The sequence below is a fragment of the Xenopus laevis genome, chromosome 1S (assembly GCF_017654675.1).
Source record: "Xenopus laevis strain J_2021 chromosome 1S, Xenopus_laevis_v10.1, whole genome shotgun sequence".
NCBI lineage: Eukaryota > Metazoa > Chordata > Amphibia > Anura > Pipidae > Xenopus > Xenopus laevis.
In genome coordinates this window covers 16,238,588-16,264,675 of record NC_054372.1, presented here as the reverse complement: position 1 = coordinate 16,264,675, position 26,088 = coordinate 16,238,588, and the positions used below count along the sequence as shown (strand labels likewise).

At 37.8% G+C, this 26,088-nt stretch overlaps 1 protein-coding gene across 2 annotated transcripts in view; it reads left to right on the top strand.

Moving 5' to 3' along the window:
• LOC108704166 overlaps positions 1-18,776 on the top strand; it is a 40,095-nt gene extending 21,319 nt beyond the window's left edge. For both annotated transcript variants that reach the window (XM_041579396.1, XM_041579395.1), the window contains exons 2-5: positions 9,178-9,567; positions 12,922-13,041; positions 16,949-17,053; positions 18,197-18,776. In XM_041579396.1, coding sequence (XP_041435330.1) covers positions 9,178-9,567; positions 12,922-13,041; positions 16,949-17,053; positions 18,197-18,246 — 665 coding nt within the window. In that variant the 3' untranslated portion in view covers positions 18,247-18,776. The remainder of the gene's footprint in view (positions 1-9,177; positions 9,568-12,921; positions 13,042-16,948; positions 17,054-18,196) is intronic.
• Positions 18,777-26,088: the final 7,312 nt, after the last annotated feature.

Sequence of the window (26,088 nt, the reverse complement as noted above, 5' to 3'; positions counted from 1 at the left end):
TTGTATGTGGCTTCAGGGTTTGTGTAGCATTCCTCTGGGTGCTTTCATTTCTACCCTCCTACCAAATCACACTGGAAGGTTAATTGGGTCTATTCTATATGTGCATGGTGGGATATTTGTGTTAGCTCCTCTGGTGCATGAACTGATGTGGTTACATAAACAGTGTCTGTAAAGTGCTGAATTCTATGTTGGCACAAGAAATGACCTAGAGAACTTTGTCAACCCTTTAATTCCAGAACATATCCTTGCCTGGTCAGTATTACGTTTATATCATTGCCTTCAAGTGGCTAATTGGTGTGTAAAGCCAGAGCGAGACCTTCTGAAACCAGTTTACCTGGTCAACAGCTAGCTGCTATCCATCTAACTCCAAAAAGGATGTATGTTCTTGACTTTTGGTTTTTCTTTAAATACATTTGTTCTTTCTGTTCATAAGTGATTATAATCGCACACATAAATGGACATGGGCTGGCACAGATATCACCAACTTGGCACGGTGCTGGAGCAGGGTGAAAGCAAACTATGCAAAGTGGTGATGGTAGCATCTATCTCTGGTGTAGACATTGACTTTACCATGGCTCAGTGGTCCACCATGTCCATGTTCCTAATGAAAAGTATCCCCCTGTACACCCCTTGCTCCAAGCACCTGTCAGGTGCTGGGGATAAAAATGGAGTAGGTTTCTAGCACCGCCAATACCACCCAAAAAGACCTGTGTGATTGAGACCTATCAAAACATGCCTTTGTAAGAAGAAATTTCTGTGTGAACTTTAATTTCTGTTTCCCCTCATGCCTTAACCAATGTTTATATCACAACATAACAGTAAAGGCTACAGATACAGGGGCAACTGGTGACCCCACAAGTAAAGCAAGAGTCCAGACTGATGTACAATTTCAGTTCTTTATGTAAAACAATAACTTGTTATTTCCTTGCAATGTTTCTATGAGAAATTATGTCTATCTGATGTGGCACTTCTATTTTTAGAAATAAAGTTGGTAATTAGTTCCTTATAATAATGTTTAATGCTCAGTAAAGTAGAGATATTTTATTAAACCTGATAAGTTTTGTGCTTACATAGGAATATATAAACACATTCTTGTCCCCTTGTTTTTTTGCTATAGCAAGAAAGAGAGGCTGTAACTACAATATTCATACAGAAAATAGAGGTATTCTGCATTTATTTGCATCATTTGTGTGGTCACAGCTACATTGCATCCCACAATTTCCTTCTTTTTCCTGTAGTTTATACAGGATCAGTGGCCAGCTCCATGTAGTAGCTCCCACCAGAAAGCAATTGATTAACTGTATTAAAGAGAGAGATATATATATATATATATATATATATATATATATAGTGCAGCAGATAGGAGCGCACACCTTAAGCCAATGTTCATAACCTGGGTGCTAGTCCAAATAGAAATACAAAAGACAGCAAAAAATAGCAGCACTCCAAGGAATTTTATAGCTAGACGAGATTGGTCAAAGCAAGCAGGTTTATTATTCCAACGTTTCAGTTGGAATAATAAACCTGCTTGCTTTGACCAATCTCGTCTGGCTATAAAATTCCTTGGAGTGCTGCTATTTTTTTGCTGTCTTATATATATATATATATATATATATATATATATATATATATATATATATATATATATATATATATATATATATATATATATATATATATATATATATAGTCAAACACAAGAGTCCTCTGCACTCAACCCATTATCAATATATTTAAGACAGCGACATTTTGTGCATACTGCTACTGAAAAACGCCTTACCCTTTAAACAACACAGGGATTGTTTGTCCATATATTGCAATATATTTAAGCTGGCCAACTACGTCATCTAAGTCATCCCATATCTGGCCAGTCCTACGCTTAATTTTCATCTGATTCATTAAGAATTCAATTGCTTAATTATACATTTTACAAAGGGACTAAGTTTTACCTGCAACTTACTAGCTGCTTTCAAAGTAAAACTCCCAAACTTGGCTGCCCTTTTATTAGACACCAGTGGGATCACCTGACTATAGCTGGGAAGGGTGGGAGCTACAACATGGAGCTGGTCACTGCTCCTGTATAACTATAACAAACAAGGGAAAGTTGTGCTCACCACTATTTTTTAAAATCATTAGGCGGGGGTGCAATGAGGCTGTGACCACAAAATACATATAGACAAATACAAGATTCCTCTGCACTCAACCCATTATCAATATATTTAATATATAATATATAATTTTATATTGTTTGTTATAGAGCATGGCTAAGTTTTTTCATTTTGCTATATCTAATCCCGACCCTCGAGTATGAATAAATCGGCCCCTAAACATCACTTTCTATCGAAATTAGGAACAATTTTGGGCGATTACAAACAACCCTTGTTTATCATTTATCAGTTCCTGGTGAATTAATTACCCAAGACATCTAAAGCAGTCATTTATTTTGTATCCTAGAAGTATAAAAATATTTAAAATAGGTAAAATATTGTGTACTGGCTTTGGTGTATAAATCAGGGGGGGGTTCAACTAAAATGTACTAAAAAAGTAATTCTGCGTGTGCTTTCTGTTTGTTGAAAGAACTTGTACAATACATAATTTAATTACTAAGAAACCCACAGATAAATGTGTATATGGGAGAGAAAACATATATTTAGGTAATTGAGGCTGATGGATTTTACTATTAAAATTGCTATTTGTAATCTAAATATGTAATTTGCTTTATTAGAATGTTATTTCTCTAACTTCCTTAGGTTCCCTGCATTCCGAATTTAAGGGGAACAGTTTTTTAGCAAGGAATTCTTTACAGCTTTCTTACATTCATTACACTGTTTCAATAAGTTATGTGTAACTGATATATTGAAAGCAATGTCTTTCTGGCTGTTCACCTTAATGGGCAGGCTGGGGTTGCCACGTTTTGGCCTGTTTAACTCTGGGAAGGGGCAGAGCCGTGATGTAATGGGGACAGGGCAGTGATACTAGTGTCATAGCGATAGTTATAGTCATATATATATAGTCATATATAGTCATGTGTATATATATATATATATATATATATATATATATATATTATAGTCATAATCGACGATTGGCCGATCACTGCGTCAATCATAGGAAATCCTGCCCGTTGTTCTTAATTTGGAAACCGGGCAGGCAGTTTTGACCTGGACAGCCCTTCAAAAAAAGGGCTGTCTGGGTCAAAACTGGACAGGTGGCAACCCTAGGGCAGGCACTTAAAAATGACTACGTAGTGGGCCAAATAAATTAATGTAATATTTTATTTAGCCAACATGACCTTAAAAACTAGACTTTTAAGGACACACAGACTCAATAAATAGACCTTTTACTTTAGTGGGCCCCTTTAGTGGGCCCCTTACGTTTTTACGTGTCTGCTGATTTTTGATGGAATCTACTTTCTCTGGCTGTAGGTTTGGGGCTTGGCAACCAAACACAACCTTTCTACTGGTGAGTTTATATTCTTCTTACATCAATGGGAATTTTGTCTTTCCTCCATATGTTTCTTTACATTCCCTGCACTCTTTGGGTTTGATTCCTGGAACAATGGAGGAGAAACCTGGAGTAGTGGTGACTTCATAGTACAAGACGAAACAGCACCACCTTCTTTTTAGAAATTAAAACGCCTTTATTGGAACCCTTTAGGGCATTACAGCACAATTCACGTTAAAACAATTTTTTTTGGTTAAGTATATTGAAAGGCAGATTAGACCTGCAGCTTGCCAAAGTAAGATGATGCTGATTTCTGGGGGTTGCATGCTATCCACAGACCACAATAGAAAGGATCTGGGGAGACACTCAGGGGGTTATTTACTAAACTCAGAATGAAAAAAATCACCAAAAATGTGTGATTTTTTTAAATAAAATTGAACTTTTAAAAAAATCACCAATTTTTCAGAATTTATTAAACCCCGAGGATGTAAAAGTCCAAATCAGAAAATCCGTCATCTCAGACCTGTCTAGGTTGTATATAAGTCAATGGGAGATGTGTGCTTGGTTTCGAGCGTTACCCGGAAGTTTCTGAGTTTTTGGGAAAAAATCAGAGTTTTTGGGTCAAATATCTGAAAAAATCTTGAAAATCTGATGAAAAATCAGAGAAAATCCTGAAAATTCGATTTTTTTCCCGCAAAGCAAATTTTCAGGAAAATGTAATTAAGCGTAAAAAAAACCCAGCGGATTTGATCGGAGTTTGTAGCAGAAAATATTGAGATAAATTCGGACTTTGATAAATAACCCCCTCAGTGTGAATGTCTTTTTTCTATTATTAGTGGTAAGAATGGGGGCATGATGGGTACAGGGAAATTGTGAGTAGGGGTTGTATGGGGGAGCCACGGGAAGTGGGTGGGTGGCTGGCCTAGGGACACACCAAAATGAAATCCCCCTGCATAGATGTGCTATGCTATAAAGCTCTGCAGGAAACAATATGCAAATAATAATGGTAAATTATGCACAAAAAAAACAGTTTTTAGGAGGAAATTCCCTTTAGGCAAATATCAAGCAGGCAACTGTATTATAAATAAGAATGAATAAATCATTCTAAAAGTATGAACAAATAAAAAATAATGGCTAATTAAAAACTTGCTTACAATTACCCATTCTATAATTTAATGTTAATGTAAAGGTGAACCACCACTTTAAACTTTATCCTATCACAAATTCTTCTGTTTAACCAGCTTTAGCAACAGCTGCATTTCTTGTATCAGTTTTACCATCTCTGTTGAGGACAAATATTTTTTTTCTTTGAAACACACTTTACATTGTGTGGTTTTTTTTCATTTCCATTACTAAGGCAGCCAGCCTTCATTCCTTCTTTCTATATTTGGTGCATAAGTGTATTTAGACTCGTTTGGCTGCAGAAGGAATTTCGCTTAAGTGCAGTTGAAATGTACAAACAGAAACAGGTACAACATCTATTATCCAGAATGCTAGGGATCTGAGGTTTTCTGGAAAGGGGATCTTGCCATTTGGATCACCATAGCTTATTAATGGTAACTAATTAATTATATCTTAGTTTGGATCAAGTACAAGCTACTGTTTTATTAATATAGAGAAAACGGAAATCATTTTTAAAAATTTGGATTATTTGGATAAAATGGAGTCTACGGGAGATGGCCCTTCCGTAATTTGGAGCTTTCTGGATAATGGGTTTCCGGATAACGGATCCCATACGCTCGGAGCACTGCAGTTGCTGTTTTCATTGCACGGATAAAAAGTAATTGGCTTTGCTGCCAATATTGTGCGTGTGCCCATGACCTACTTTTTTGCTCTTTTGCAGCACAAGAATCAGATATGTGAATGTCTTTCCTTTTTTGAGTTAGCAGAAGGTTGGCTTATAGCCAATGCTAGGTACACAAACGCTCTTTATAGTCTCCTTCCTACTGTCTCTATTACCACATGGCACTTAAGCTTTATGTCCTTTGTAAGATATGTGTGTCAAAAGAGCACAATATCATGTATATTTCACCAGCATTAGGCTGGTGAAATAAGAAACTCCAGGGAAATGTGTATTACTGCAGCTAGTATTAGTAAAGCTGTTTACGTGGTGAACCATCTTAGTAAAAGCTGGATTATGGGTCCCTGGAGTGGATGGAAGAGAGCAGGGCGGGCTTCCATCCCTTGCTCCATGTAAGGGTTTTGCAGCTGCCAAGCTAAAGGCAGTTACAGGTAATTAACTACAGGTTTGTGATATTTAAAAGGAGGTGTTGAGCAATACCTCAGGGCTGATGCTTCTCAATAGAGACCTCCTGGAGTAGAGGAGGGTGAGGGGCTACATGTGAGCACCAGGGAACAAGAGTGATTCCCCTGAGCTGGAGAGAGGACCAGAGAAACCACTCCCAGGAGACAAGAGTGTCTCAAGGGTGCCCAGAGAGGATTCTGGGACTTGTGGTCCGCTGAAAGCCAGTGAGGGCTAAACTCAAATGTGAGTAAAGAGAACACCATTGAGGGTGTGAAGTGGGACTGTTTATGTTATGTGATTTCCCCCATGTCAAGCCAGTGGGCTGAAGAATTGTGTTTATTTGAAAATCAAAGCCAGCAAAGCGGCACTTTAAGGTGGTCAGTCTCCGTTTCTGTGCTGAAATCGGTGCCGGGGCCTTGAGTTTCACTACCGGAAGTTCACACCTTATATAAACTCTGTGTACTTTGTGGTTATTTATTGTATTTATTATGTTGCCTGTGTACATCTGTCCTTTTTATATATTATACAGTCCTGTGGGTCCTTACAGCACTTTACAAACACATACACTGTGCTATGGCTTTTTGCCTGAAAAAAAGTTTTAGTGTAGCTACTGAAATACATGACATCCATTCACAGCTTTGATCTTCCTTTGATTTTTATTTTGATAACGTCTGCTGCTATCAGTTTTTATCCTCTAGGCACTGGCCTTGCCTAATGCAGAATCTATAATACTGTTCTTGTATAGGCACTGGCCTTGCAGAATCTATAGAGATCCAAAAATACTGTAGCACACCAGTCCAGTTTTGTAATGCAAAAAGTGATTTAATTGGCTCAAAGTTTGGCAACGTTTTGGGCCACACTGGGCCCTTTATCAAGGCTAAACCTACACACTGTAGGTTATTTACTAAACTCCTAACGCAAAAAAACTGAAAATCTGTGTTCTTTTAGTATAAAATCCAAATTTTTTGTGAAAAAAAAATCACAAATTTTTTGGAATATTATTAATCCCTAAGTATGAAAAAGTCAGAATCTGAAAATCCGACATCTCAGGCCTTTTGAGGTTGCATATAAGTCAATGGAAGATGTCCCAATAATTTTTTGATGTGCACTGGGTGCAATAATGCAAATTCTTCCGGGTTTTCGGGCAAAGGAGAATGTATTATAGAAGTAAAGACTGAGACAAAAGTAACAGGGTAATATAACATACAGTAATTCATTTACATAGGTAGAGGACAGTGGGGTGAAGGGAATGGAGTATTCTTGTATCAGTAATAAAATCGGTCAACTTAGCTATAACTTCTTTATTCTGGGTTTGACAGGGGTCTGACTACCATAAGTGTGTCATTTATGTTATCAAATATACAGAAAAGCACCCCATACTTCCCAATTTCTAACAAAAACTGATAATTTTCTCAAAATAAGTGCAATCAACTCCAGAAATGTTTACTATAACTAGAAAAATTATTTTTATAAAACAGTGATATTTTTACCATAATTAATTAGAATGTATAGATTAATTCCAAGATGATACTGAATTCATTAACTATTGTCCATACAACTTCCCCTTAGACTGTGTATAATGATTTTTCCTTCATAACATTTCTCTGTGATATATCCGTGAAAATTAGACCTCACTGAGCTGTTAAATGGTAAATAAATGAAGAAAAAGGAGATTCCACAATTTCATAAAGTGCAGCGCAATAAATGTATTAAAGTAAAGTGACTGTGTGCAAATTAATTAGTATTGATCATTTGAATTAATTAAACACTGACCTCAAAATTCATCAGTTGAAACAAGAAAAAGGAAATTCATAGAAGTTGGAGTTGTCCCATCAGAACTATGTCAAATTTTTTTTACCTGTGGGACACCAAAAAGACTGGAATTCAGAGTTTTAGGGACTGTGTTCTTGGTATTTACCTTCCCCAACTAATTCTTGTAGAACTAACGTCCCTAAAAAAACACAAATCCAAGGACGCTTAGGAAAGGAGAAGGAGTTTATATAAATAGAATCTTGAGCGTAACTGATCAATCCACCCACAGTTAAACCCGCTAATGTATTTACCACTAAAACCAATTTTAGCCGTTAAAATAAATGTTAGTGCCACGTTTCGCTACTGCTTTCTCTTTCTTTTCCATTATGTTAATTGGCATTTTTTAATAAACAAAACGAATCAATGCAGGAAATTATTAACTCATCAAGACATTTGTAGATTTTCGTAATAAAAGGAATATTGCATAACAATTCACTGTGAACAAAACACCAAATATTGACCTTAACAATATTCATCAAGTAAAATCAAATACGCTACCGCTTTCTCAAGGCAATTTGCTGATGCTGCAAAAAGTCAGAATCCGAAAATCCATCTCAGACCTGCCGAGGTTGTATATTAGTCGATAGGAGAGGTCCCTATTCTATTTGGAAGTTTCTGTGGTCGGCACTGGAATTATCCCAAAAATCCAAATATTTGGGGCTTTTTGGACAAAAATCCAAAAAATCATACTATTCATGAAAAATCGCAGAAAAAAAATGTACAAATCGTGTTTTCATTAGATTTTAGTGTTTCCCCCCTGATGAAATCGTGCTTTTTTAAAAAAATAATAAGGTAAAATTGTGGATTCTAGCTTTGGTTGGACTTTTTTATTTAAAAAAATCTTTAACATTTTGATAAATTACCCCTTAAATATAGGAACATACTAATGTACAGGTATGGGGCCTGTTATCCAGAATGCTCGTGACCTGGGGTTTTCCAGATAACGGATCTTTATGTAACTTGGATTCTTATACCTTGTCTACTAGAAAATCATGTAAACATTAAATAAACTCAATAGGCAGGTTTTGCTTCCAATAAGGATTAATTATATCTTAGTTGGGATCAAGTACAAGTTATTGTTTTACTATTACAGAGAAAAAGGAAATCATTTTTTAAAATTTTGATTATTTTATTATAACAGAGTCTATGGGAGATGGCCTTTCTGTCATTCTGGATAACGGGTTTTCAGAGAACGGATCCCATACCTGTACTAGACTATGATAATGTTCTTGTGCCTTTTTCATGCATTTTTGAACTTAAGTGATCATTTAAGAAGTGATTTCCAAAAACGTATGCTTTAGCATGATGTTTTTCTCCAGGTCAGGAATAGAGCACACATTTTGTAGTCTTACTAAAATAAGCTAAGTAACTAACTTAAATGTGGTGAAAATTACTTTTTTTCTGCAAGAACAAGGCTTTTATAAATTGTTTAAAAACAGAAATTAGACCAGAAATTCTTTATATTGTCTCTTGTGTCAAAATATGTGAAATGAGCAGTTCATTTTTTCCCCATCCTTATGATGGAATGAGCAGAACTTTCAGCCAATAGTCTGATCATCAACTGGGCACCATTGGTGGACTGCTTCCATAGCATATGCAGACATCAGAAAATTACTATTGCATTATAAATGTTTCTAATATAAATATTTTTATTTATTAATACAATGTTTTTGCAGGTGCCGCACTGAGCATCATTCAGACTCCTAAGAATTTATCGGTTACAAAGGGAGACAATGTCTGTATAACTTGCTCCTGGGAAGCTGAGGATCAGGATGAGAGGATCAGAGTCTGGTGGAAAGTATATTATGAATCAGCGAGTGCAGCTCATAATGGGACAGTTTTAGCATCGGTTTTGTGGATAAACAATAAAACGGAGGTCAGAATAAGATCTCGGGATCAGAGTGACTATCAGTTAACCAAGGATAAAGCCCAGCTCTGGCTTTTCTCCGTCAATGAGAGCGACGCAGGAAATTATATTTGTGAGGTCATCATTGATAAACCAGAACATCGATCTGGAAAAGGAAAAGGCACAACATTATATGTCATTGACTCCTCGTCCTCTCCTGGTAAGAAAGTCATCTCAATGATTCCCTACCAAAGAACTAGACAAGAGTTGCATATAAGGAAGCACACATCTAGTTCCTTCTGTTCATAAAAGAAAACTAGCCTAGAAATGAAAATTTATGAAACATTATGTATTTGCCACAATGCTTCTATTAGCCCAGGAATATTATATATATATATATATATATATATACGTAGTTTGGTTTAGTTTCTGTATAATAGGAGGCCATATATGGAGAAATAGTGAAAATAAAAAACGAATCTGTTCTGTTTAGCCAAGGGTTAGGGCAGAGACACACGTGGAGATTCGGGGAGATTTAGTCACCCGGCGACAAATCGCCTCTTCTTCGAGCAACTAATCTCCCAGAACTGCCTTCCCGCCGGCTAGAATCGAAATCACCGCAGCATGGCGCTCGGATTGCTTCGTTTTTCGAAGTCATCCGAAGTTTCCTCGTGAGGCAACTTCGGGCGACTTGGGAAAACAAAGCGCTCCAAGTGCCATCCCATCAGCAATTTAGGTTCTAGCCGGCGGGAAGGCAGTCTGGAGAGATTCGTCGCCCAGAGAAGAGGCGATTTGTCTCTGGCTGAATAAATCTCCCCAAATCTCCACGTGTGTCTCTGCCCTTAATGTTTGCTAGTTCTGTTTAGAAAAGATTTTATATTTATCTTGGTCTTTCTATAACAGAAAATGAGGCAAAAAGTTCACCTTTGAGGAAAAGGTGTAGCATTCGCTAATTTAGCAAATATTTCCTGTTTAATGTGCTGTAAACAAAGACATAATTGCACATTTTGGATTATTCAGGAAGTGTAGCTCCCAAATATGTTTTTAGGGGGTTTACTTTCTGTTGGGGTTTCAGGACACTTGAAAGGCAAGAAGTTGTATCTTTGCTACGCCCTAAACGTCAGCCATGAAAATATATATATATATATGCACAACTTTTATTTTGTGGTCTGAATGTGCCACATACGCATAGTGGGTTCAAACTTTTCAGATGACTGATGACTTTCATATATCTATGTCCGTGAGAGATAAGATGCTGTATACTTAGAGATAATCTACACAGGCAATTTAGTAGGATGGTGTCCGATTGATAGATCTTATCCTCCAAAGTTGGACGGAGTTGCGTGGGTCAAAATATAATGGGATTGATGCAAAGTAAACTACATGGAAGATTTGCAATTTGTTGTTTTATCCTTAAAGGGCATGTAAAGTCTAAAATACAATAAGGCTAGAAATGCAGTATTTTGTATACTAAATATAAACATGAACTTATTGCACCACAAGCCTAATCAAACAAATAATTTATGCTTTCAAAGTTGGCTACAGGGGGTCACCATCTTGTAACTTTGTTATACATCTTTGCAAGACTAAGGGGCCTATTCACTAAGGGTCGAATATCGAGGGTTAATTAACCCTAGATATTCGACTAGGAATTAAAATCCTTCGACTTCGAATATCGAAGTTGAAGGATTTAGCGCAGATAGTTTGATCGAACGATCGAAGGATAACTCCTTCGATCGAACGATTAAATCCGTCGAATCGAACGATTCGATGGATTTAAATCCAACGATCGAAGGAATATCCTTCGATCAAAAAAAGTTAGCCAAGCCTATGGGGACCTTCCCCATAGGCTAACATTGACTTCGGTAGCTTTTAGATGGCGAACTAGGTGGTCGAAGTTTTTTTTAAAGAGACAGTACTTCGACTATCGAATGGTCGAATAGTCGAAAGATTTTTACTTTGAATCCTTCGATTCGAAGTCGTAGTCAAAGTAGCCCATTTGATGGTCGAAGTAGCCCAAAAAAAACTTCGAAATTCAAAGTTTTTTAACTTCGAATCCTTCACTTGAAGTTAGTGAATCGGCCCCCAAGACTGTGCACCTGCTCAGTGTAGTCTGGGCTGCTTAGGGATCATCATTAACAAAGCTGCTTGAGTTCTGCATGGCTGGGAAGTAAGGCGGGGGCTCCCCCTGCTGTTCATAAGTATGATTGTTTCCCTGCTCAGCAGTTAGGGACCGTCTGACAATTCCTATCCACAGCAGTAAATGAAGGGAGAATTTCACTGCATACAGTCAAGTTTCTTATAAAAACAGTACACATTTTTTAATTAAAGTATATTGGAGAAAGGTTTCTTTTTTATTAAAGAAAGTAAAAATGGGATTTTATTTTTTGCCTTTACATGCCCTTTTAACATGTTGGAGATATTATGCATTTGAAGATAAATATAGTAATTGTTAGTAGTTAGGCACCTTCCCGGGTTACTTTATTTTTATGGATATTTGGATTATTCTTCAACTGCCCACTAAATTTGTGTGAAGCTATGCTTAGTTACTAAATAAGTTGCGATTTGCCGCAGCCAGAGCAGTAATGTGGATCAACAGATACTCTGTGGGATTTGATGGGTAAGCACCCTTGATTGGCAGAGCACTTGACACTTGGACACATTTTCAAAGGTCAAATTTCGAATTAATGTGAGTTTTTAAAAACTCGTATATTTTTGACCGATCTAAATTATTTAAAAAATCAAAATTTTAAAATTCGGATGTATTAAATCGACCTGAAAACTCAAATCAAGTTCAAAATGAATTTGATTTGAATTAAAAAATCTAGATTCAAATTTTTTTTTTCTCCGGAAAAAACTCAAATGTCAGGAAGGCTGCAAACAACTCAAAATTGATCCATTGACTCAAACAGCAATTTGACAGGTTTAAGGTGGTGAATAGTCAAATTTGAATTATTAAATGGTCAGAGTATAATAAATCTCGAATTCGAACAACTGCCTAGTTGAATTTGACAGTTTTTTGACTATAAAAAAATTTGAAAATTCGAATTTTCAACTCGACCCTTGATGAATCTGTCCTTAAGCAACTGGGGCAGATTTATCAAATTAGAACCCACTTTATATTCATTCCTATGGGATTTTTAGAATCGTATTTATCAATTGAGTTAACCATTTGATAAATATGCTTTTACAAATACCATATGCCAAATACCAATGAATAGAACTTTCTAGTAGACTATACACCCTGTCTGTCATGAGCCCAGGCCCGGATTTGTGGAAAGGCCACCAAGGCCTAGGGCGGCAGGATTTTAGGGGCAGCATGATGCCCAACCCCACCCACATTGGTTCAGAAACACTGAGGATTCGCAGGAGATACAATAGTTTTCTAAATATTCTGTGCACCAATCCCCATTGCTTCAGTCCTGATGAGAATTTGAGGGAATAAAAGGGAGGGGTTGGGGGTAAGAAAGGCAGCGGGCCTAGGGGTACCCATTATGTAAATCTGTCCCTCAATGAGCCTTGGGGTCAGTTGCAAAAACTGCTCAGATTTTTTTTTATCCCTTTTATGTTTCAGTGATTCATATCTGGTGGAACTACAGTCTCTACATCTGGATTCCATTTGCTATTCTTATTTCAGTGATTATTGTCACAATCCCAGTTATCTGGATTTGTAAAAGAAAAAGAGAACCAACAGGTAATTAATTATTTTTTTTTTTTTTTAAATTATGCCCCCCAACCTTGGTAAATTAGGCATGGGAGTCTGTAGCCGTCATAATACAACTCCTGGCAGCCTCCTGTGAGTCGGATAGTAACCTATCTGATTCATGTTATCACTAACCTTGTTTGGTGACTGTACCTTGTGGACACACAGGTTTTCACCGACGCCCTTTTGGGGGCTTTCTGCTGCGGAATCCAACAAGGAAGTGCGTAGACAAACCGTAAGCGAGGTACAGGTAGGGTTGAAGAGAAGACGTATTTGAAGTCAGGCAAAAGGTTCATGGCAGGTGGCAGAATCATGTTTAAGAGTCAAACACCAGGAATTCAATATCACAAACGCACGCTTTGGCAGGATCAGTAAAATGGAACCAGCTTGGGCATTAACAAAATGGTGGACTGGCCTTTTAAGCTGTCTTTGGCGCCAAAAACTAAAATCTGACGCACACTGATGACGTCATGATGCTCAGAGTTGGACGCCAGCGTCACTGGAAGAGGAACCCTGAAGTGCGCACATGCGCACCGCCATTCAGGGAGAGACACTCCGGGAGGTAAGAGGCTGGAACAATCTCCCAGTGCGTCTTACAGAATGTCTATAAGAGCTTTATAAATATGTCAAAAATCACAAATTGCGAAAATTCATGTGCACACTCTACGCCACAACTTCGCAAAACAGTTTTGCAATTTGCGAATTTAAGTTACTGTCAACGCTATTTTTGGCACAACAACCTCGCACAGTGGGTACAAAAACCGGGGAAGACGCACAGAGCAGCAGGAAAAAACATGGGCAAGACAACCATTTATAAGTTTTATAAATGACCCCCAACATTGCTTAGTTACCTTGTTGCAGCATCTCAAGCAAACAAGATATAATATATGGGCACCCCTTATGTAAAATATTGCTGAGTAAAAGCTTCAGCTCTGAAATGAAACTGAGTTTAGGGTACCGTACCTTAAGCTGACTGCTGAACAGGTCTGGACTGAGAATTAAAATAGGCCCTGGCATTTCAGGTACACAGAGGTGTAAGTGGAAACAGTTCTGCCTCCAGTGCTTAAAGGAAAACTACATTAAAGCACTGCGTATCTTGACAGCGCTATATAAATAAATGATGATGATCCCCAAAAAATTTAGGTCTCTATAAAATATAATTGCATAGCACGGTTCAAATGCAAAACCCTGCTTTAAGTATATAAACCATTCTCATAATAATATACTGTTTTACTACAGGTATGGGATTCATTATACGAAAACCTGTTATCCAAAAAGCTCAGAATTACGGCATGGCCGTCTCCCATAGACTCAATTTTATTCAAATAATCAATTTTATTAAAAATGATTTCCTTTTTCTCTGTAATAATAAAACAGTAGCTTGTACTTGATCCCAACAAAGATATAATTAATCCTTATTGGAAGCAAAACCAGCCTATTTAATGTTTACATGATTTTCTAGTAGACTTAAGATATGAAGACCCAAATTACAGAAAGATCCATTATCCGGAATAACCCAGGTCCCGAGCATTCTGGATAATCGGTTATATACCTGTAGTATGTGCCATTTGGTAATCCTAAATAGAAAATTGACATTTTAAGGAATAAGGGCAGCCCCCTGGGATTCTACAAAGCACTGTGCAAACAAACAAACCATACGAGGTCAATTATTCAAAGTCTGAATTTATATTAATATTTTCTGAAAACAAATCCAACCAAATCCGCACAGGTTTTTTTCTCCCTATTTATAAATACACTTTCCCGAAAATTTTCTTTGCAGGGAAAAAACTGAAAATACTGTGAAAAAAATGAAGCGTACAAATTTTTCAGATTTTCCGCCCAAAAAAACACTTTCTGATATTTGCCCTGAAAAACACAAAATCTTCGGATTATATTGTGAGATTTCGATTCTATGTGAACTGTATATTGTGAGTGGGTCCCTAAACTCAGTAAGTGACAGCAGCACAGAGCATGTGCAGTGAATCGGCAGAAAAGAAGATGGGGAGCTACTGGGGCATCTTTGGAGACACTGTGTCTCCAAAGGGCTGTGGTTGCCTTGGGCTGGTACAGAAACAGTTAAGCTTTAGTTCTCCTTTAAAGGGATCCTGTCATCGGAAAACATGTTTTTTTCAAAACGCATCAGTTAATAGTGCTGCTCCAGCAGAATTCTGCACTGAAATCCATTTCTCAAAAGAGCAAACAGATTTTTTTTTTATATTCAATTTTGAAATCTGACATGGGGCTAGACATTTTGTCAATTTCCCAGCTGCCCCTGGTCATGTGACGTGTGCCTGCACTTTCGGAGAGAAATGCTTTCTGGCAGGCTACTGTTTTTCCTTCTCAATGTAACTGAATGTGTCTCAGTGGGACATGGGTTTTTACTATTAAAGCTGTTCTTAGATCTACCAGGCAGCTGTAATCTTGTGTTATCTGGTTACCTTCCCATTGTTCTTTTGTTAGGCTGCTGGGGGGAAAAGGGAGGGGGTGATATCAATCCAAATTGCAGTACAGCATTAAAGAGTGGTTGAAGTTTATCAGAGCACACATGACTTGGAGCAGCTGGGAAATTGACAATATGTCTAGCCCCATGTCACATTTCAAAATTGAATATAAAAAAATCTGTTTGCTCGTATGAGAAATGGATTTCAGAGCAGAGTGAAGTATTCCGTTCCTTTTGGAGTATATTTTTCCTTTAAGCAAAGAAACGTTGAAAACTTGTAGGACCCAAAGCTCCGGTGATTGAGCCAAAATTCACAAAAGTCATAAAGCAATGGCTTAAGCCAGACCATTGTTGGTTGTTTCACATGTCGGTGAGGAATCCTCAGCAGCTGCTACATTCTACGTGAGGACAGATGTGTCAAATCTTGGGAACACAATGTTACAGAACCCAGGCTGCATTAAAGGGCTGGAGTGAAAACAAGTAGACCAGAAGCTTCAGTTTGGACATGGGCCGATGCTCTTTGCGTGCTGGGACACTTGCATGTTGTTCTAACAAATAATCATGTGCTTTTGGGGGCTCTGAGTGTTCACCCAGCTGTGTGGCTTCATACAGAGGAAGTGGGGGGCTGACTCTCACCACTAGATATACCAAGTGTAACATTTATATGTTGTGGTCTTGCTCACATTACTTTATGTATTCATGTTTCTTGCACTGCTACTGAAATCGGAAATACACCAAAAAATTTGTTTTTTTTACTTTGCTACAGTTGAACCTGCCTGCAATATAGCACTCTGCATCTGTAGCTCAAGTTTGCTGTACAGGTATTGGATACATTATCCAGAAACCCATTATGCAGAAAACTCCAAATTATGGAAAGACTGTCTCCCGTAGACTCCATTTTATGCAAATACAGGTATGGGACCTATAATCCAGAATGCTCGGGACCTGGGGCTTTCTGGATAACTGGTCTTTCCATAATTTAGATCTTCATACCTTAAGTCAACTAGAAAATCATGTAAATATTAAATAAACCCAATAGGCTGGTTTTGCCTCCAATAAGGATTAATTATATCTTAGTTTGGATCAAGTACAAGCTACTGTTTTATTATTACAGAGAAAAAGGAAATCATTTTTAAAAATTTGTATTATTTGATTACAATGGAGTCTATGGGAGACGGCCTTTCCGTAATTCTGAACTTTCTGGATAACGGGTTTCCGGATAACGGATCCTATACCTGTAATCCAAATTTTAAAAAACAATTTGGCGCCGTTTCGCGAATTTTTTCCTGTTTCGAATTTTTCGGCAAAGCGAAACGGCGCAAATTCGCCCATCACTATTCAACAACATCTGGAGGATATCATGTAGTTCAACCAGGATGTGCAGTCTATTTATAATGCTTATCTTCTAAACTAGGGTACTCGGCATTCTGTTTAATGTTGTTTATGAATGTGTTTTAGCTTTGTACAGTGATCACACCTATGGCAACTTCGCACAAAATGAAAAAGATTCACACAGAAAAATCTCCCCAAAAGCCAAGAAGCACCATCCCAGCAGAAGTAAAGGTAAGTTCTTTTTGTCTATTTCATCTCTCACTGTTAAGCTCCCCATAGACGCGACGATTCTTCTTGCCGAACGACCGATTTTAGGGAAGTCCAACCAATCCTGCCAAATTATCGTGCGGTTAGTGGGATTCAAATGATCGTACATCTTATGATTTTTCGGCCGACATCTGTCAGGAAATTGATCGGCCAGGTCAAAAAAATCTTTGTCGGTCCCAGTGCAATCTATCTATGTTTGCAGGGCCAAGCAGGCAGCTCCCCTTTGTTTTCCTGCCAAATTGGTTTTTTAGTTGTTGGTCATTTTGTACGATCGTTCCGAGAAAATCGTGGTCTCACCATGATGATCGGATCTTTTAAAAATCTTAACATCTATGGCCAGCTTTAGACTATAAAGAGTATCTGAGACTAAAACAGTATGTCTATAGGGATCATTTACCTTGAGCCCAGAGGCAAGTTCAACACAAACTATTTGCACCCTGAGCATCACTTGTTAAATGACGCACAATATGTGTTTATTCATATATATTTCTACCAGACTGGAATAAGAAGTTTTCTAAATATAATCAGTTAAATATTCTGTATTGTTTCTGAAATAATGATGTTTATCTTCACTGTCCCTCTCTCAGCATCTGTTTCTCTTCATTCTGTCTTCATGCAGCAGTTGGGTGTCAGATATTCACTGACAGTTAGATCCAATATATCTTATAGGGGGGCTCCTTTTGCCTAGAAGATGTATTAGAGCTCACTCTATTAAAATCACCAGACATCGTGTCTCTCTACATGCAGGATTTGTGCAAAAGGCAGTTATTTTGTTAGATTTTGTTTATACTGGAATCTAATACATTTGCTAGGAAAGGAGCCTCCCTATAAGAAATATTTGATCTAATTGTCAATGAATATCTGACACACAACTCCTGTATAAAGACAGAATGAAGAGAAACAGATGCTGAGAGAGGAATAGTGAAGATAAACTTATTTCAGAAACGATGCAGAACTTTCAATTGATTGTATTTAGAACGTTTCTTATTTCAATATAATGAAGCTTATATTAAATTTAGATAGTTTCCCTTTAATTCCTAAATACATATTGATGTGAGCTACAAATGCATGCAATTGTTTTTTCACTTCGCCTATTTTAAATTCCAGATGTTTCCAGTGTTGAAAAGGGGACAAGGAAACAACACGAGATTGTTTGAATTTTCACAAGATTGAAAACATAACTTTGCCTTCAAGTGTAAAACAAATTACCGGAAAAGGAGGATCTTCTCAAGAGCAATTATGGCCAGAGAAGCCCACAACCACTGCAGTTCCCTCCATCAGATGGAAAATACTCACAACAAACAGAGGACAATGCTAAATGGTTGATAAATGGTTTTCAGTCAATCTGGGGTTCCCTGTCTGTCCTGGAATGATGGAGGTTCTCAAAGCTGCCTCCTCTTGTATCGACTCCATACTATGCCACTAATGCCTGACAAGCAATGAAAAAACTACACATTGGCATAGTAAAGAGTTCACTGTACACTTCAGCTGTTGAATTGAGCTGAGTATAGGAAAAATTTGTGTTTCTATGAACAGGGTCTCCAAGGGATTCACAAAAGCCTCACTCTACTAAAAGGGCTTGTAAAGGCAAAAAAAATCCCATTTTTACTTTCTTTAATGAAAAAGAAACCTATCTCCAATATACTTTCATTAAAAAAATGTGTATCGTATTTATAAGAAACCTGACTGTATGCAGTGAAATTCTCCCTTCATTTACTGCTGTGGATAGGAATTGTCAGACGGTCCCTAACTGCTGAGCAGGGAAACAATCATACTTATGAACAGCAGGGGGAGCCCCCGCCTTACTTCCCAGCCATGCAGAACTCAAGCAGCTTTGTTTATGACGATCCCTAAGCAGCCCAGACCACACTGAGCATGTGCACAGTCTTAGTCTTGCAAAGATGTATAACAAAGTTACAAGATGGTGACCCCCTGTAGCCAACTTTGAAAGCATAAATTATTTGTTTGATTAGACTTGTGGTGCAGTAAGTTCATGTTTATATTTAGTATACAAAATACAGCATTTCTAGCCTTATTCTATTTTAGACTTTACATGCCCTTTAAAATCTCTATAGACATCTTTGTGTTATATTTATTATTTTAATATACTGTATCTTGCCCTCAGATATATGGTATGTCAAATATTCCGCCACCCCATATAACATATTTATGGCACATTTTGGTTGTACCTGCTACAAGAGCTTCATAACACAATGACAACAAGGGGTGATGTAAAAAGTGTTAGAAAGGTGTATGCTAGGATATTCTAGGGATAAAATATTGTGAAATGAAGTAGGTGAAAAAATGACAAAGCCATATTTACATTTATCCATACAAAGAGTAGCTGCTAAAGGAAGTATTAAAATCAAATTTCCCCAACACTTGACAAAATTCTGGTTTTAAAACCATAACAGTGACTTTTACCCCTGTTTTTTAACTTGAGACATGACTGTCATCTGATTTTATAATCTGCAGCTGAATTATTGGGGTTAGAATAGTCTTAGAAGAGCCTGGAGCTCACAGAACTATGTTATGAGTTGGTAATTTTAGGGAGACTTTCTATTTGCCCTCATAGATGGTGTAAGTATTCTTGGAACTGTAGCTGATGCAACAATGTTTTATATATCTGTAAACTTGTTATAAACTAAGACAATCCCTGAACAAAGGTTAGGCCTTTAAAATAACAATAACCAAAGAAGTCAGAAAGCGACTGCTCTAAGGCGGTATTTGTACCTTTCGGGTATTTAAATATGAAACTAAAAGAAGAATAACAAAGGTACAGAAAGAAAAGATAAGAAATAAAAATAACAAGAAATATCTAGTATCGCTATCAGTGTGCATTTTGTTGTCTCATATACAGGTGTGGGATCTATTATTCAAAATGTTTGGTTTTCTGTAAAGCAGTTTTTTTTTTTCTGTAATTTGGATCACTATACCTTAAATAAATGTGGCTATTATTTATTACAAATGACTCCATGGTCCGTAATATCGACTTATATCAGCCCAAAGTTGCACCTGCCGATTGTTTTACTGATCATTGACATCAGTACAAAGAAGATTTCTCTAATCTGTAAAGTTGTACAGTAGTGTAAACGTTCAAATTATAAATGATTTTTTTTGTAAGATATGAGAATGACTTCTTTATTCTTTTCAATGGATCTGTTGTGTATTTTGATAAAATGTTGTGCCGGTGGCAATCTGACACCAGGCCCTCTAACCTGTCCCTAACGCTGAGTCAGTCTTTGCATTGGCTTCACCACCCAGACTGGCTGTGGGGTTGGGATATTTTTTAGGATTGGGGTTTGGATAGACGTCCCTAACACTAATCTAACACTGTCCCTATTGTTGGTCAGTACAGGATGACACAGTCACACACCCAGACAACCAGCAGTCACCCCACAGCAGCAAATTGACCTCCCCACTCATGACATTGGATACAGGAGCACTCCAGCAAAATAACTAATAGCATCTGATTCATATTTATACCCCCCTGAAATGCCAAGATTTTCACTTGTGGATACTTTTTATAACATTGCCAATTTAAGTGCATTTTAAGTCCTATGTAACGGCTGGGGAGGTGGTGCAGTATCAATGCTGGCTCCAGGCTTAACTTCCTTGAATTTTACATTCATTACAGAATATACTAGCAACTGCAGTGCCCATTGGGTTTTCATGACTTTTGGGGTTTGACAGTAAAAGCAGAAAACAGATAAATTCATCACTTACAAAGCACCGTAGAATGTTGCATTTCTTCTTATTTCTTCTTTGTACTTTCAATAGAGTGATACCCTTGTATTTAAGAGTGGGGCTGCACCCCCCCATAGACAGTCACAGTGTCAACAGTCCTAGATTTGTGGAGAGGCCACAAAGGCCCGGGCCTAGAGCGGCAGGATTTTAGGGGGCGGCATGCAGCCCAGCCACACCCACAGCGGTTCAGAAACACTGATATGACCGTTTTTTAAATTTCCTGTGAACCAATCCCCATTGCTCTTGCCCTGATGATGAAAATGTAAGTGAATATAAGGGGGAGAACAGGGGGCGATGAACGACAGCGGGCCTAGGGGTGCCTGTTATGTAAATCCGGCCCTGAGTGTCAACATTTTCGGGGCAAAGTCATCGATGAAAACCAAGCTGTTTTCTAGACAAAGCCTGAATACAATAACTAGGTGACAAGTTTGTAGAAAATCAAGAATATGCTGCACTATACATAACTCAATAATAAGTAAAAAGCAGTCAATTATGAGCTGGAACTAATAACAACCAATGCATAATTTATGAGAGAGAGAATTTACATAGATGTCTGCCCAGCCGATATTATATATTCACCCTGTGCTCATAATGTAAAGGTAAACTCTCTTCATTTGTTCTATTCTTGTACTGAATGGTCAATTCAAGACTTTCTGAACCTGTGAGGTTAGATCCCAGAGCTTGATACTTGATCCCAGATCCCAGTGACCGATCCTTCACCATAGTTGGGTCATTCTCCACCTGACACACCTCTGCCCTGTTCAGATTCAGTAATGGCTGTGATTTCTCTATCTATTCCACTTACATGTGTTGGGTTGAGTAAGGACCTACCTGCTTCTCTTCCTGCTCCATCAATAAACTGGCCATATCTGTCAATATCTGTCAATCCTGGCTGAGTAGCATTTGTGAGTTGGCCAACAAGAGTTGCCATCTGCTCTTTAGTTAGTCCAGTAGTTTTGATTCCCCGATTCTTACACAGACCTTTGAGAATGGGAAGACGAAGCTCAGCCAAATAATGCTCCATTGTATGTCATTCTGGCAACGGTCTCAGCATATAAATTATCCCACCGCTGCCACCACTTTCTATCACAGAAGGAGCCGTGAATAAATGCTCTCCAGCAACCACAATTACAGGAACAAATAATTTCTTTATTTATATCTTAGTCTATTCCTAACTCAAAACTCCAACTGGCAAGTCCTATGACGTTAACACAGAGAGACTTTCACCCAGTAAAAAAATCAAGGTATTTGATGTGGCACTAACTGTTACCAATTAGAAAGTCAGTTATCTAAAATCATCTAGTCCTAGACGTTAGCATAATTAAGTCTGTGCAATACCAGCTGTGGCCGCGAATACCCGAATAGACACTGCTCTGTTCCGGAAAGCTTTTATACACAATAAAATACAATATTCTTATATTCCCTCCAATAAAAAGGTAGTGAGCTGTAGTAAAGGCAGTAGAAGTAGTAAATCTAAGACCCAGTTGCAGACCAGGCAAGGAAGGACAAGGACAGGTTCTTTAGTTCTGAGTTTCTCAGGTTTGATGTTATTGAATGCTGAGCTGTAATCTAGAAAGAACACTTTTTTGGGTTTCTTTAGGTGCTGTCAGACATTGGGCAGTACTATGGCAAATGCTTCTTCTGTTGATAAGCCCTCTGACTTTGCTCTGGTCAGTTTAAAGCAGCGTGACATCAAAAGACTTTGCTCCACTTACCAATGGGATTTTCTGCCAACTGTAGGTAGTTAGCCAAACTGATCAGCAGGTGGCTCTATTGTGTTAAATACAAGATATTAGCAGTGTAAAAACTAGAAAATGAAATATATATTCTGGTCATTATGAGCTATAATTTATTGAACGCTGATGGTGACCCCTTGTGGTTATTTAAGGGAATTGAACCCTGATTGTAATCATGTAAATGCAAAATCATAAATGATGGCATTTTGGCTCTTTTTTTACATGCGATGACCTCAAATCACTTGTGTATTATCCTAGAGAAAGGTCACCAGAAGACCTCAACGGGGTGGTTCACCTTTACGTTAACTTATAGTGTGTTGTGGAATGGCCAATTCTAAGCAACTTTTCAATTGGTCTTCATTATTTATTTATTTTTATAGTTTTTTTTAATTATTTGACTTCTTCTTCTAACTCTTTACTCCTTTCAAATGGGGGTCACTGACCCTATATAAAAACAAATGCTCTGTAAGGCTAAAAATGTATTGTTATTGCTTCTTTCTATTACTTATCTTTCTATTTCGGCTAGGGATGCACCGAATCCACTATTTTGGATTCGGCCTAACCCCCGAATCCTTCTCGAAAGATTCGGTTGAATACTGAACCGAATCCGAACCCTAATTTGCATATGCTAATTAGGGGTGGGAAGGGGAAAACATTTATAACTTCCTTGTTTTGTGACAAAAAGTCATGCAATTTCCTTCTCCACCCCTAGTTTGCATATGCAAATTAGGATTCGGTTCGGCTGGACAGAATGATTCGGCCGAATCCGAAAAAGGCCGAATCCTGGCCGAATCCTGAACCGAAAACCTGGATTCGGTGCATCCCTAATTTAGGCCTCTCCTATTCATATTCCAGTCTCTTGTTTACATCAGTTCTGGGTTGCTAGGGGGATTTGGACCCTAGCAACCACATTGCTGAAATTGCAAACTGGAGAGCTGCTGAATGAAAAGCTGAGTAACTCAAAAACCATAAATAATAAAACATTACAACCGATTGCAAATTGTCTCGGAATATCATTCTCTACATCATACTAAAAATTTATTAAAAGGTGAACAACTATGGCCCACTCTCCAAACTATTTCTCTTCTACTTACTCAACCTCTTTATTCTCCAAGTCTCTTTTCTATAATTTATTATTTTATCTATTTATTTTTTTTATCTATTTAGCATTTTTGTTCCCATACAGAAATAGAGAATGACTATGAAATAGGCCCAAATGGTTAGAAGCAAGAGGGTCCACTGACACCTGGGCCCACTGGGAGTTTTCCTGGTATCCCGGTGGGCCGTTCCAACACTGACTTCAGATAAACAATTTGGACACTTCAATAGTGTATGAAGGTTTGAAAAACATGTATACATCCTTATTTTCCTATTAAGAACAGAGCTAAATTAGTCATTGCAAAAGGTTTTCTTGTACCTGTAACCTTGCTGTGAGCTGAAATGGGGTCTCATTTGACCTAAAAAGAACCCAGCCTTGAACCCAAACAGTCTTTAAACCACAGAATTAGGGGTTTTTTTTTATCAAGGTCCGAATTTATCTCAATATCGGCTGCTACAAACTCCGATCTAAACCGCTCAGGTTTTTAATGCTTATTTATTATTAAATTTTCCTGAAAATTACCTTTGCGAGAAAAGCTCAGATCTTCATGATTTTTTTGTGAATTTTCCCCGAAAACTCCGAATTTTTCAGAGTTTTCACCCGAAAGCTCCGAAAACATCTTGAAATTGCCCGAAACCCTGAAACAACCAAAAATCAATGGGACTGTTCCCATTGTCTTTTATGCAACTTTGACAGGTTTGAGATGCCGTGTTTTTATATTCGGGCTTTTTAGCCCTCGGGTTTAAATAAATTCCTGAAAAATTCGTGATTTTTTTAAAACCTAAATGTTCTGGATTTCGGGGAATTTCGGGTATTCGGAGCTTAGTAAATAATCCCCTAAAAGTCCAGATGCCAGTAAGCCTGAGGACTGGGTTGCAGACATAGGATCAGGGGTGGATTAATGCCTAGGCTAGCCTGGGCTATAGCCTAGGGGCCCATAGTGGTTAGGGGCCCATGGGTTTTTTTTGGCAATTTATTTTCTTTAAAAAAAAAAATGTCACCAACTGGCGTCCACTGACCTGACCAGAATTAAAAACTTCAGCCAGGCCAGCAAAGCAAACACAGGCTGAATCAGTATATACCGCTGGTAGTGGTTGTGCTCCACTGGGATCAGCATTGGGGTCCCACTCCCAGGTAGTAGCTGCGTACTTACCTGCTAATCTGCTATTTTTGAATAATTTGTTTGCTATTTTTGATAATTTGGAAATTAATTGCAGATCATCGAAGCAATTGTGCAATTAATTTCCAAATTATTGTGATCTGCGCCACGGTTTTTATTACGCTAGCATAATGTGCCATTGCCTAAGCTTGAAAACGATAGCGTATTTACGCGGCGGTCAGCTCTTTGAAAAAAACGTGGCACGGACCGCACAAAAAAATCTTGCTACCCTAGAAGGGGGCCCTGTGGAAAGTGTAGTCTAGGGGCCTCACATTTTCTTAATCCGCCACTGCATAGGGTGTCCGTCTCCATTCAGTAAGGACACTACGGAAAAAGAAGAACATTTTTAGGACAGGAGTACTGTAAGTTCTATGGGAAGTAAAACACAAGAATGAAGGTACAACAATGGATTTGTACATATGTCATTGGCAGAGGTGATTTCCTGTTATTGTTGCAGAAATACAACTTGCTCTAATGGCCTTGCGAGGACTCTAGACCATATGCAAACGTTTAGCTTGTGTGAGAAGCTCTCGGCAGATTCTGATGTAATGATAAGTCGGTTTGCACAATATGAGCCTGTGTAAAGCAATCAGTAGCAAAGGTGTTAACCACATTCATATTGATGCCATGCAAGACCTTCCCTGCCCTATTTTAGAGATTTTCCATTGTGTACAACCACAGTTCCTCCGCATTAATCCTTTAGGTGCTGTACATTGTAATATTTATAACACTGACTCTAACGTCACACACTCTCTGTGTTTATGGGTTCCCCTTTCTGAGACAATTTGTAATTTGGTTTAAATTTTTGTAATTATTTGTGGTTTTTGAGTTATTATTTAGCTTTTTATTCAGCAGGGGTCCAATTACAACCCTGTACTGGCTTGAATAAGAACTGGCATACAAATAGGAGAGGCCTGAATAAAAAGATATGTGTAAAAAAAAAGGATCAATAACAAAAATAATAAAACTGAAGTTTTTTTTAAAAAAAAAAAAATAACAAAAATATATAAATAATATAAATCTGAACCGCCCCTTTAATATAATCGCAAATGAAAAATGAGGTTGAGTTTCACTTTCTGTTTTCTGGTTCTGCCTTTTGTAACTGTGCAGCAAGAATCAGTTCTCCAGGGATGTGAACCAGATGTTTTCTGATATTCTGTTTCAGGAGTCGGAACCAGGAGTGCAGGGAATAAAAACAGCAACAGTCTGTATTTTTTTTTTCATACCAGATTTCTAGCCTCCATGTTTCAGTCATGAC